The 14,239-nt window shown below is 42.8% G+C and overlaps 1 protein-coding gene across 19 annotated transcripts in view; it reads left to right on the top strand.

Annotated features, from left to right (window-relative positions):
• The window catches only part of LRRFIP1 (LRR binding FLII interacting protein 1), a 175,752-nt gene that overhangs the window by 108,180 nt on the left and 53,333 nt on the right, over window positions 1–14,239 (top strand). For 8 of the 19 annotated variants that reach the window (XM_073553265.1, XM_073553266.1, XM_073553251.1 and 5 more), the window contains 2 exons: window positions 1,847–1,897; window positions 12,354–12,437. The exons of 6 other annotated variants lie outside the window; for them this stretch is intronic. In XM_073553265.1, coding sequence (XP_073409366.1) covers window positions 1,847–1,897; window positions 12,354–12,437 — 135 coding nt within the window. The remainder of the gene's footprint in view (window positions 1–1,846; window positions 1,898–12,353; window positions 12,438–14,239) is intronic. 5 more of the 19 variants (XM_073553250.1, XM_073553255.1, XM_073553258.1 and 2 more) reach the window with 1 other exon arrangement.

The raw sequence follows: 14,239 nt of genomic DNA, 5'->3' as shown, positions 1-14,239 counted from the left end.
TTTTACATATGTAGGTGCCTGTAAACTATTTATTATTATTATTATAGCGCCATTTATTCCATGACGTTTTACATGTAAAAAGGAGTTACCGTACATAATAGAGTACAGTAATTTTAAACTAAAAAGTCATGATTAGTACAGGAGGGTAGAGGACCCTGCCCGTGAGGACTCACAACCTACAAGGGATGGGTGAGGATACAGTAGGTGAGGGCAGAGCTGGTCTTTGCAGCGGTTTGGTGGATCGGTGGTCAATTTATTTAAATTTACTTTTTTCTGAACTGTAACTAGGGCTTATATTTTGAGCATCGTCAAAAATCCTGAAAAATCATGCTAGGGATAAACCGTGTCATAGGTGTTGGGTCAGTGTTACTTTTTACCATCAGTGTTTCCTCAGTAATTTCATGTGTTAAAAAAATAAAAATAAATACCCGCGCTCAAATTTTGGCACATTTTTTTCACCACTTCCCTTTCTCATTAACAATAAGAACATGGAAGAGGCCAGGAGCCTCTTGGTGAGTTGCATTTCTTGCTATATGCTCACAGACTTGGGCTGGTTTCACACTAGCGTTTTTTAGCGCAGTGCATTATGCGCGTACATGCGCATGCGTCCTGAGCCCCTATCTTTAACATGGGTGCGCATGCGTTTTTGTGTGCATGCGTTTTTTTGTAGTGTGTGCCTAGGCGCGCCGGACGCACCCTGTTGCATTTTTTGTGCGTCCAACCTATCAAAAAAAAAAACCGCATGCGCACGGAATGCGCAAAAAAAAATCACATTACAGTCTATGGGAATGCTGCCGTGCGCATGGACACGCGCACGCCTGCGTTTAAAATCGCATGCGTTTTAAGAGTTAATATGGCTAGAAACTGGTTAAAACGCATGCACATAAAATAAGCAAACGCATACAAAATGCATGATGCGTGTTTTACATGCGTTTCTATTGCGCACAATGCGCAGCGCTAACAAACGCTAGTGTGAAAGTAGCCTTACCAGTGGAAAAGCCTAAAAATAAATTTAGTTGCAAAGCTTCTCCTATCCATTGCAATGTTACGCTGATGATTTCCATGTGCTGTCTGTGATTTTTTTTTTTTCCACTCACCAAACGACTTTTCTCTCTGATTTTTGGACGGACGCAGGGTCTGCAAAATACACAGATATGTGGTCAGCCCCATAGACTGAGTGCATGGTTTATCTGTGAAAATCATGGATAAAACTTGTATGTGAAAAGCGGACTTCTGAATTAAGCCTAAAGCCCCCGTCTCACATAGCGAGATCGCTGATGCATCACAGATTTTGTGACGCAACAGCGATCTCGTTACATGTGACACATAGCGGCGACCGGCCCCCCCGCTGGATATCGCTGATCGTCCTCGAATGTCCTGGGCCATTTTTTCATCGTCGGCGTCCCGCTGGCCAGCATGCATCGCTGTGTTTGACGCCGAAGAGTGACCTCGTTGGTGACGCAGAACTTGGGGACGCAGGCTGGAATCGTTCAGAATAGCTGCTGTGTGACAATGCACCAGCGATCCTTACCAGGTCGCATCGTTGTCGGGATCAATGGTGCGTCGTTGAAGAGATCTGCCTGTTTGGCAGCTTACTAGTGACCATGTAGCGACGCACCAGCGATCCCTACCAGGTCGTATCGTTGTCTGGATCGCTGGTGCGTCGCAATGTGAAACGGGACCCTTAGAGCTAGCTTTTCAGGTAATTTGGGAGCATCCATCAGTAATGACCCCAGTACTGCTAAGGCAGAACATAAGTATCTGCCCCTTCTCTGCATCTGTAGAACTGTCTGTGTATTTTGCTTGTGATCTCTTTTGCTTCTTTCTTTTTCTCTCTTCTTTGAAGGCTTCTGATGAAGATGATGTTATGTCTGTGACTAGCCGGAGCAGCCTAAGGGTCAGTAATCTGTGTCATGGTGCCATGTCCTCAGAGTGCATAAACCTGTGTATTGTGTGGTGGTGTTTTACTAACTTGTGCCCAGTACACAAAGCATAATTTTCTAGTAATACTGAATTACTGATCTGTAGGACGCAGTATTGTTTTGCAATCACACCAGCAGATGCACACCCCGAGTGTCATGTGCATTGTGCAGAAAGTCACAAGATGAACGTCCAACTGTGTGACCTTACATTACTTGTAAATCACTTAATATACAGGACAATAAGGGTACATGCACACACTGCGGAATCTGCTGCGGATTCATCCGCGCGGATTTTGCAAAATCCGCAGATAAATCCGCAGGTCAAAAGACCTGCGGATTATCCTGCGGTTTGGCCCTGCGGTTTCACCATCTCCACAATGAAGGAGATAGGAAACCGCTGCGGAATCCGCAGAAAGAATTGACATGTCAATTCTTTCTGCGGTTTAGAAACTGCAGATAATCCGCGCGGAAAATTCCGCAGCACCCGCCACGGTTTCTATTTCCCATAGGGCATAATGGTACTGTACACCGCAGCAGAAACTGCTGGGGATCCGCAGCGGCCGAATCCGCAGCGTGTGCACACACCCTAAGGCCTCTTTCACACTTCAGTTTTTTTGCATCAGTCAAAGTCCGCCAAAAGGACGGATGGCGGATCCGTTTTAGTACTGATGACAACGGATGGCACCCGTCCGTTTTTTTGACGGATCCGCAAAATGAAGAATTTTAAAGGAATTGCAGCCGAGAGAGAGAGATATTTTTTTTTTTTTTTGGTCCGGCACCCAGAAAGAATTTCGGGTTAAATCAGGGTCTGGAGGATCCGCCAGAGAAAAAAACGTTGCAAGCTCCGTTTTGAAATCTTTGAGGTTGGTGACGGACAGCAACTTTTGGCGGATCCTCAAAAAAAACGGATGCAACGGACAGCAATCCATCACAATCCGACATTAATGAAATTCAATGGGGAAAAAAAACGGATCCTCAAAAGAAAATTGAGGGTCCGTTTTTTTCAAAACCTGGCGGATTGTGACTGATTGTAAAAAACTGAAGTGTGAAAGAGGCCTAAGAAGTAACCATGTTTGGTGCAGTCATTGTGAATAGGAATACATATCAATGTTCTACTATAGATATACCGTATATACTCATGTATAAACCGAGATTTTCAGCCCATTTTTTTGGGCTGAAAGTCCCCCTCTCTGCTTATACATGAGTCATATACCTGGGGGTTGGCGGGGAGGTGGAGCTGGGGTTTCAGAGCATACTGACCCCCCCCCCCCCCCGCGCGGTCTCTGCAGCCCCCCCGCCTCTCCCACAGTCTCCCTTCCTGCCTTCAGCGGTCACGTGGTACAGCTCATTATACTCATGAATATGCACATATTCATGAGTTTAATGAGCAGTACCACGTGACCGCTGAAGGAAGGAAGGGAGACCGTGGGAGAAGCGGGGCTGCAGAGATCGCGCCAGGAGGGGGTAAGTATATCCAATATTCACCTGTACCGGGTCCATCGCTGCTCATCCGCTGTGGAGCAGCATATGGGGGCATATTCTATGGGGCAGCATATGGGGGCATATTCTATGGGGCAGCATATGGGGGCATATTCTATGGGGCAGCATATGGGGGCATATTCTATGGGGCAGCATATTGTGGCATATTCTATGGAGCATTTTATGGGGGAATAATCTATGGAGCATCTTATGGGCCCATAACCTTTATGGGGAATATTCTATGGAGCATCTTATGGGGCCATTATTAACTTTTGTGCAGCATTTTATGGGGGGTGTATTGTATGAAGCATCTTATGGGGCCATCATGAACTGTATGGAGCATTAAATGGGGCTCCTGATTCAATATGAATATTCAAAAACATTTAACATACTGATGTCTCAATTAATTTTACTTTTATTGGTATCTATTTTTATTTTTGAAATTTATCAGTAGCTGCTGCATTTTCCTCCCTAGGCTTATACGTGGGTCAATAAGTTTTCCCAGTTTTTTGTGGCAAAATTTGGGGGGGGGTCGGCTTATACTCGAGTATATACGGTACCACTTTCTTACTATTATTTTCTATATCACTCCCTTCATCCATGGGAGTATTTCATCATTATCCACTGGGTTTGTGCAGCGGACCGAACATTAGCCTTATACCGGATCTCATCACAGTCCATGGCAGCTTATGAATTTGTAAATGAGAGGAAAGTGAAATTTTCAGCATATTCTTGTTAGAAAGGTCTAAAGGCAGCAGTTCTTCAGTAATGTATACACATATGTATGCATAGGATTTCTCAATACTTTGCATATTTTAATGGCTTCCAAGGTGTACCCACAATGGAGTATTACGTTTTGTGCTGCTCATATGGGAGGTGGGCAGAATTGTTCTCACACCTATAATGATCACTGGTCACTGTCACGTGGGGTTAGTGATTGCACCTATTGCCTTGCTGTGCGGTGTTTTGGCATGCTCACTTGTCCTGCTACGTGCAGGTGTGTGTTGTGTGACAGGCCGCCATACATGTCACTCAGCCCTTCTTTCTCTCTTTCTAACAGACCAATGGTTACGAGGATGAATTGCTTGGAGCAGCTCAGTATAGGAAATCCAGCAGGGTCAGTGGAAAGCTGAAGATTGCATGTGACCGCCAGACAGGCTGGGCATATGATCAGCTACATTAATAATGGTGATATCCAAAATCAGCTCACTGGGGCTTTTGGTAACTCTTTAGCAAAAGCAAATTATCTGTTAGATGAGTAAATTATAGCCTTAGTGTCTTATGTCACACTGTGGCCACGACTCCGTGTGTCGGATGATGTGAGTTGTGCTGTTTTTGCTTTCCCTTCAGAGCTCAACCGGTAGTGGAGAGACCATCCCGTCTTCCCGGGGACCCCCCAGGGATGAGGCAATGGTTGGTTCAGTGCTCTGTGTTTTTTCTGACACTACGTGGAGCTTGTGCATGGGACCTGCATACCCCTAACAGATGGCCTATGTGTGCTGGACTGCCATACCATTAATGTGTTTGTGCTATCCTTATGGATGCTTTGTCCTAAGTTGACATATAATAATTAGTAATAACCACATGTAGTGACATGAACAATTATGGGTTTCTAGCACCATTGTGGTATAGGCCAATTTTTTATGTTTCTAATTGTTTTACCTTGTAATTTTGACAAATATTTCAAATATTTTACAACATTTGTATGGAGTTACAACAATCTCGTTTTGTGCTTCACTGTTAGAGCAATGTTGGCATGAGGCCAGTATCCTGGATGGACCGTCCTTATATTCCAGCTGTTACTGACCTAAAACATTCACAAGAGACACTGACGTATTTTGCTAAACGCCAAATGCTTTCAAAGCTTCTAAGGGAAGGGTGTTTCTTTTCATGAGGCCATGTGTCCTTATTAGACACATTTCAAACTCTTATACCATTTTTCTTTCCATTGCTGCAATCGCTATATTTACCATATGCCTTTCTATAGTTCCAATATCCTAGCTGCAGGGGGACATGAATGCTTTACAAGCTTAGCTGTAGACAAATATGCAATTACTAGATGGAGGCCCGATGCTATCCTATCGGGAGGGCAGCAATGTCATGATGGGGGCAGGCTTTGCAGCGTTGAGAATCTCTCCCCCCCCCCCCCCCCCATGTGCTCACCCACCTATCCACTCTCTCTTTCCCCATGTGCTGACTTCTTCCGTCTGTGCTCTCTTCTTTGACCTGTCTACCCCATGTACTCTCCCCCTTGTCTGCTGTCTCTCTCCTTCCTGTGCTGTGTTCTCATCTCATGTGCTGTCCCGTTTAAGCTGTCTCCCCCCTGTGGGAGATCGCAGAGGATACATTTTGTGAGATAAAATATTGTTTAAAAACAGTCAGTGAAATATTTTACCTCACAAAATGAATCCTCTGTGATCCCCTGCTGTAATTGTCTTTTGCTTCTTTCCATATTGAGACACCCATCACTTGGGTGTCCCAATATGGCGGTCGGTGAACTTCCGCCGCTTGGAATTCTGGGATCCGGACACATCTGGACTGAACAGGATGTGAAGACAAGACACTACAAGTTAAGTATACAGTTAGGTCCATATATATTTGGACAGAGACATTTTTTTAATTTTGGTTCTAGACATTGCCACAATGAATTTTAAACAAAATAATTCAGATGCAGTTGAAGTTCAGACTTTCAGCTTTCATTTGAGGGTATCCACATTAACCCCTTCCCGACCAATGACGTCACATAGGCGTCATGAAAACCTGTGCCAATCTGACCAGTGACGCCTATGTGGTGTCATGACTTCAAAGCCCCCCTGCGGGTTGGGTGACCGGGGTCACTAAAAGGTCACCCGACCCGCAGATACAGGGGGCTTTGTTCTTCACCAAAGGGGGCGTGGCTTCGCCCCCACGTGGCTACGATCGCTTTGATTGGCTGTTTCACTTTTAACAGCCAATCAGAGTGATGGTAATATTTCATCAATGTGCCGCCGTCATCTGCTCCCCTCCCCCTTCTCTCTGCTCCCCTCCCCCTTCTCTCTGCTCCCCCCATCTTCCGACCCCCCCCCCTCACCCCACCGGTACCTCTGATGTCCCTCTCTGGCTCCCGGTGTCCCGCTTCATGGGCGCCGCCATCTTGGAAAACGGCGGGCGCATGCGCAGTGCGCCCGCCGGCTGCAGATTCATTCATTCATTTTGATTGCTGTGATAAACTCTCACAGTGATCAAAATAGAATGAAAAGTAAATAAACCCCCCCTTTATCACCCCCATAGGCAGGCACAATTAATAAAATAAAGAAATTATTTTTATTATTTTTCCGTTAGGGTAGGAAATAGGGTTAGGGTTAGGGCTTTGGTTAGGGTTGGAAATAGGGTTAGGGTTGGAATTAGGGTTTTAATTAGGGTTACAGTGGAATTAGGGTTAGAGTGGAATTAGGGTTAGGGTTGGAATTAGGGTTAGGGTTGGAATTAGGGTTAGGGATACGGTTAGGGGTATGTTGGGGTTAGGGTTATGATTAGGGTTAGGGATGTGTTGGGATTAGGGCTGTGGTTAGGGGTGTGTTTGGGTTAGGGTTGGAGTTAGAATTGAGGGGTTCCCACTGTTTAGGCACATCAGGGGGTCTCAAAACGCGACATGGTGCAACCATTGATTCCAGCCAATTTTGCGTTCAAAAAGTCAAACGGTACTCCCTCCCTTCCAAGCCCCAACGTGTGCACAAACAGTGGTTTACCCCAACATATGGTGTATCAGCGTACTCAGGAAAAATTGCACAACAACTTTGGTGGTCTAGTTTCTCCTGTTACCCTTGGGAAAATAAAAAATTGGGGGCTAAAATATTATTTTTGTGGAAAGAAAAAAAGGATTTTTTTTATTTTCACGTCTCTGCGTTATAAACTTCTGTGAAGCACTTGGGGGTTCAAAGTGCACACCAGACATCTACGTAAGTTCCTTGGAAGGTCTAGTTTCCAAAATGGGGTCACTTGTCGGGGGTTTCTAATGTTTAGGCGCATCAGGGGCTCTGCAAACGTAAGGAAGACCGCAGACCTTTCCATCAAATACAGCATTTCATAATGTCACTACTTCCCTTCCGAGCCCCAACGTGTGCCCAAACAGTGGTCCCCACCCACATATGGGGTACCAGCGTACTCAGGACAAACTGGACAACAACGTTTGGGGTCCAGTTTCTCCTGGTACCCTTGTGAAAATAAAAAAAATTGCGCACTAAAAAATAATTTTTTGAGGAAATTTTTTTTTTTATTTTCACGGCACTGCGTTATAAACTTTTGTGAAGCACTTGGGGGTTCAAAGTGCTCACTATGCATCTAGATGGGTTCCTTGGGGGGTCTATTTTCCAAAATGGGGTCATTTGTGGGGGTGCTCCAATGTTTAGGCACACAGGGGCTCTCCAAACACGACATGGTGTCCGCTAACGATTAGAGGTAATTTTCATTTCAAAAAGTGAAATGGTTCTCCTTCCCTTCTGAGCCCTGCTGTGTGCACAAACAGTGGTTCCCCCCACATATGGGGTATCTGTGTACTCAGGACAAACTGGACAACAACTTTTGGGGTCCAATTTCTCCTGTTACCCTTGTGAAAATAAAAAATAGCGTGCTAAAAAAATCATTTTTGAGGAAAAAAAATATTTTTTATTTTCACTGCTCTGCGTTATAAACTTTTGTGAAGCACTTGGGGATTCAAAGTGCTCACTACACATCTAGATAAGTTCCATAAGGGGTCTAGTTTTCAAAATGGTGTCACTTGTGGGGGGTTTTCACTGTTTAGGCACACGGGCTCTCCAAACACGACATGGTGTCCGATAACAATTGGAGCTAATTTTCCATTCAAAAAGTCAAATAGCGCTCCTTCCCTTCCGGACCCTGCCGTGCGCCCAAACAGTGGATTATAACCACATATGAGGTATCGGTGTACTCAGGAGAAATTGCCCAACAAATTTTAGCATCCATTTTATCCTGTTGCCCATGTGAAAATGAAAAAACTGAGTCTAAAAGAAATTTTTTGTGAAAAAAAAGTACTTTTTTTTTGCGGATCAATTTGTGAAGCACCTGGGGGTTCAAAGTGATCACTATGCATGTAGTTAAGTTCCTTGGGGGGTCTAGTTTCCAAAATGGAGTCACTTGTGGGGGAGCTCCAATGTTTAGGCACACAGGGGCTCTCCAAACACGATATGGCAACCGCTAAATATTCCAGCATGTTTTCCATTCAAAAAGTCAAATGGCACTCATTGCCTTCTGAGCCCTGCCGTGCACCCAAACAGTGGTTTATGACCACATATGAGGTATCGGTATACCCAGGAGAAATTGCCCAACAAATTTTAGGATCCATTTTATCTTGTTGCCCATGTGAAAATGAAAAAAATGATGCTAAAAGAAAATGTTTGTTGGAAAAAGTAAAATGTCCATTTTTTTATTTGTACGTTGCTTTAGTTCCTGTGAAACACCTGAAGGGTTAATAATCTTCTTGAATGTAGTTTTGAGTAGCTTGACGGGTGCAGTTTTTAGAATGTTGTCACTTTTGGGTATTTTCTGCCATAGACCCCTCAAAGTGACTTCAAATGTGAGGTGGTCCCTAAAAAAAAAAAAATGGTTTTGTAAATTTTGTTGTAAAAATGAGAAATCACTGGTCAACTTTTAACCCTTAACTTCCTAACAAAAAAAAAAAATTGTTTCCAAAATTGTGCTGATGTAAAGTAGACATGTGGGAAATGTTATTTAGTAACCACTTTGTGTCACATAACTCTCTGGTTTAACAGAATAAAAATTCAAAATTTGAAAATTGTGAAATTTTCTAAATTTTTGCCAAATTTCTGATTTTTTCACAAATAAACGCAAAAATTATCGACCTAAATTTACCACTAACATGAAGCCCAGTATGTCACGAAAAAACAGTCTCAGAATCGCTAGGATCTGTTGAAGCGTTCCTGAGTTATTACCTCATAAAGGGACACTGGTCAGAATTGCAAAAAATGGCCTGGTCAAAATAGGCTTGGTCATGAAGGGGTTAAAATTGGATGACTGGTTTAGGAGTTTCAGCTCCTTAACATGTGCCACTCTGTTTTTAATGGGACCAAAAGTAATTGGACAGATTAAATAATTAATAAAATGTTCATTTCTAGTACTTGGTTGAAAACCCTTTGTTGGCAATGACTGCTTGAAGTCTTGAACTCATGGACATCACCAGACGCTGTGTTTCCTCCTTTTTGATGCTCTGCCAGGCCTTCACTGCGGTGGTTTTCAGTTGCTGTTTGTTTGTGGGCCTTTCTGTCTGAAGTTTAGTCTTTAACAAGTGAAATGCATGCTCAATTGGGTTGAGATCAGGTGACTGACTTGGCCATTCAAGAATATTCCACATCTTTGCTTTAATAAACTCCTGGGTTGCTTTGGCTTTATGTTTTGGGTCATTGTCCATCTGTAGTATGAAATGACGACCAATCAGTTTGGCTGGATCTGAGCACACAGTATGGCTCTGAATACCTCAGAATTCATTTGGCTGCTTCTGTCCTGTGTCACATCATCAATAAGCACTAGTGACCCAGTGCCACTGGCAGCCATGCATGCCCAAGCCATCACACTGCCTCCGCCGTGTTTTACAGATGATGTGGTATGCTTTCGATCATGAGCTGTACCACGCCTTCGCCATACTTTTCTCTTTCCATCATTCTGGTAGAGGTTGATCTTGGTTTCATCTGTCCAAAGAATGTTCTTCCAGAACTGTGCTGGCTTTTTTAGATGTTTTTTAGCAGAGTCCAGTCTAGCCTTTTTATTCTTGATGCTTATGAGTGGCTTGCACTGTGCAGTGAACCCTCTGTATTTATTTTCATGCAGTCTTCTCTTTATGGTAGATTTGGATATTGATACTCCTACCTCCTGGAGAGTGTTGTTCACTTGGTTGGCTGTTGTGAAGGGGTTTCTCTTCACCATGGAGATTATACTGCGATCATCCACCACTGTTGTCTTCCGTGGGCGCCCAGGTCTTTTTGCATTGATGAGTTCACCAGTGCTTTCTTTCTCAGGATGTACCAAACTGTAGATTTTGCCACTCCTAATGTTGTAGCAATTTCTCAGATGGGTTTTTTCTGTTTTTGCAGCTTAAGGATGGCTTGTTTCACCTGCATGGAGAGCTCCTTTGACCGCATGTTTCCTTCACAGCAAAACCTTCCAAATGCAAGCACCAGACCTCAAATCAACTCCAGGCCTTTTATCTGCTTAATTGAGAGTGACATAACGAAGGGATTGCCCACACCTGTCCATGAAATACCTTGGAGTCAATTGTCCAATTACTTTTGGTCCCTTTAAAAACAGGGTGGCACATGTTAAGGAGCTGAAACTCCTAAACCCTTCATCCAATTTTAATGTGGATACCCTCAAATGAAAGCTGAAAGTCTGAACTTCAACTGCATCTGAATTGTTTTGTTTAAAATTCATTGTGGTAATGTCTAGAACCAAAGATAGAAAAATGTTGTCTCTGTCCAAATATATATGGACCTAATTGTAATTAGAAGATGTCCCCACAGGTTGCACATCTAGTGGATTTCTATATGTAAATTCCGTTGTGTATCACATTAGCAGCATCTGCACGATGCAGAGAATATCCACAGGGGAAGGCTGTCCAGCAATGTATAGTACAGATAATAGTGCTGCAGAATGAGTTTGTGAGAATCCGTCAGTAAACTTCTTCTGATGGGAAAGTTCAAACCTCTTATCTGTCTTTTTATTTTTTTGAGCTACATAAAACAAAAAGACTTCCACTCACTGAAGTCTACGAAAAACAGATCCGTTAAATAGCCATCCATTGTGCTCCATTTGAAACTGATCTGGTAAGCAAAAATATGGATCCTTTTCAATTGAAAGAAAAACTGATGGCTATTTAACGGATCCGTTTTCTGCAGAGTTCAATGTTAAAACAAAAAATAAAAATGGATCCAGTTGAAATTCCTTTTTAAATGTGTCTGCACAACTTTTAAATGGGGGGGCACGCAGCCTTTATGGCTGATACCCATGTAGGCATCAGTAGGTGATATCTCCATATCCTAAATCTAACAGTGTTTCCTTATACCCACCAGATGCTGAATGAACATTTTCTATGTAGGGCTAGGGTTACATCAGCTTTATGGTTTCAGTTATTCTGTTCTGTATTAGGGGGACCTATCGCACTGACCCCATTGGAGTCAAGAGGACCCCCATTGACTTATTATAGGGTCTATCTCAGGTTTCCATTACAATATCTGGGGTTTTTTTTTTCAGAAAAAATAGTGTATAAATGTTCACGACTTGTTCCATTAAAAATGGCAATCTGTAAAATGGATAAACACTATAGGGAAACTTGGCGCACCAGGTAATGTGCTCACCTGAGCAAGTTATATAGGCACATCTCCTGGGAAAGCTCAATAACGGTTGCTGCTGCCCCGTGGCTGGGGACGAGCTCCACCAGTTGGTTTTTACACTTGAGAAAGACACTAGACCGGTGTGGAAACGCATTGTGGAATAAAAACCTTTTATTTATATATTGGATCAAAGATCATCATTTCGGTCAGCGCAGCCCCAAAGCCATGAATTGTCTTTTCCGTCAATATCTGTAATGCGGCCTTCAATACAGATACGAACCGAGGGTAAAAAGTTGTTGTTTTTTTCTCCTAATCACAGCCTACAAAAAAAAACTATTTTGTACCTGAGGCTTGGCATTCAGGCAGACTCTATCTGCACTGAATGTTAATGGGGCTGTATACGGTTAGTAAGTTATACAAAACCTGCTAATGTCATTAGTGGCACAAACTGCACTGTAGGATTTCCCATTCTTGTCATTTCCTTCCAGACAGCAGAGATGAATGGTAACTGCTTACAGGAATGTGAGTCTGGTCTGGAGCTGTGAGGGTCACCCTGTGCATTGTCTGTGGACGGCTTCTATCTCTCATGCTTCTTCCTCTCTCCCCTGTACAGAGCGCTTATTACTCTGACCTCAGCCTGGCCAATGCGCCGCTCACAGCCAAGTCACAGCAGCAGTCTGTACACAACGGAAATCGGGTCTGTTCCTTTCCACTCGCTTTTCCTCCTTTCTGGTTGACTTATTAATAGTGCATAGTGATTGTATTACCTACCTGGGAGGAATTAAGGAAGCCCTCCTCCTCCCATCAAAATTTGTTTCCACCTAATATATTGCAATCACCATGCTATGTAGCACTGTGTACTTACAATTGCTCAATTTGACTTTCTACCCAGCTAATTCTTCTCTTTTCCATTGGGTCTATGACATCTTGTAATTAAAAACAGACTAGCTGAATCCTTCTAAGCTCTATGTTGAAACAGGAGGTCAATTTTTCCTGCATGAGGAGGGGGCAAGTGGGTCAGGAGTTGAAAAGGGTGATGACTCAAGCAGGGAAAAGAGATTTCCTATTTCCATATAGAGAAAAGAAAAGAGAAGAATTAGCTGGGTAGAAAGGGAAAATGAGCAATTGTAAGTACACAGTGCTATATAATGTGATGACTGCAATATATTAAGAGGATTAAAACTTTGATGGCAGTGCTTCTTTAAGTACATTGCTGTAATCCACTACAAGATGAGATATTATTTTTGAACTTTGATGCAGTTTGTTTGTTGGGGGATTTTATATATGTAAAGTTTATAGTACGTGGATTTGGTGACAACTTGTAAACTAGATTAGTTTGCAAACATAGGTCTCAATGTTAAGACTACAAACGCTGCATTGTCCGACCTTACAGTCCTCCTCCCTTCATCTGTCCTATATTTCTTGCTATTATACATTTTGTTACGTAAAGGGATTGTTCACTATCGGACAATATCTTATTAATGGTCCTAGGGTAGTGAACAAAGAAACAGTACTGTATTCTCAGACCTACACTTCATATTCTTTTTCACTGTGGAGTTCTGTGCCGGTACCCTGCCATCAACCTCCTCAGACAAATAGTGAATTCTCACAGATCGGGTACAATATGGCTGGCTGACTGAGGCCTCACCAGACCTAAGCTGAGCTTGTGTTTTCTCTCTAGGACCCATTAGTTAGCCTTCAGGTATCAGACAGTATTCTTTCTCTGCTTGTTTGCACCCACATTATAGTTCCACATGCCTAAAACTTTAATAATTGTCTGGGACTTCTTCAGATTACATTGACATCTTGTTGTAGTTTACTTTCTGGGAGCTTTGCGCAAATAAACCTGCTGTAATAAGTTTGAAATATTAACATTGAAATCTCCTTAAAATCTTTACGTTTAATTGATGTACATTAAAAAACACAAAATAAACACAAACCACACAAAACCGATTGGGGGAATGGCCCCCATACAAAGAAAGTGGCTCCGTGCATAAACCAGATGTGCCCTTCTACACACATAGGTCGATCACCAGATGGCTAAATATACCTATATAATAAACCTTATTGTATACTTGCCTAACCGAGGAGGTTAGCACCCTAGAATGATAACAGTGGCGCCCCCGCTCCTCAACAACTGCCCCTAGGAGACCCTAGGATGCCCTATAGATAAATGAATTAATGTAATAAAGGACCATATAAAATATTAGTGCTGTCGGCAGGTAAATAAGGTGAAACGGAAAAGCGATACTTATCCATATGACAATATTTTCGTTATCTAATCGCGTTTCCCCATAACCAGCTTCCTCAGGAGGCCGATGATGATGACTTCCTGATAAGGTAGCAAACCCAGCATGGTCAATTAAACACATGGACGATGTTATGGGGATTTCTATTTTAATATTTGATTGTTGGCTGAGCAATAGGCTTTTTTTGTGACACTATGTATGATATTACATCACGTCTACATTTACAGTATATTGAAGCTCATCTTCTTCT

The sequence above is a fragment of the Dendrobates tinctorius genome, unplaced genomic scaffold (assembly GCF_039654945.1).
Source record: "Dendrobates tinctorius isolate UK_male_01 unplaced genomic scaffold, ASM3965494v1 ptg000199l, whole genome shotgun sequence".
In the NCBI taxonomy this organism is placed as follows: domain Eukaryota; kingdom Metazoa; phylum Chordata; class Amphibia; order Anura; family Dendrobatidae; genus Dendrobates; species Dendrobates tinctorius.
The sequence above is the reverse complement of the archived record's forward strand: the minus strand, read 5'-3'. Positions and strand labels throughout refer to the sequence as shown.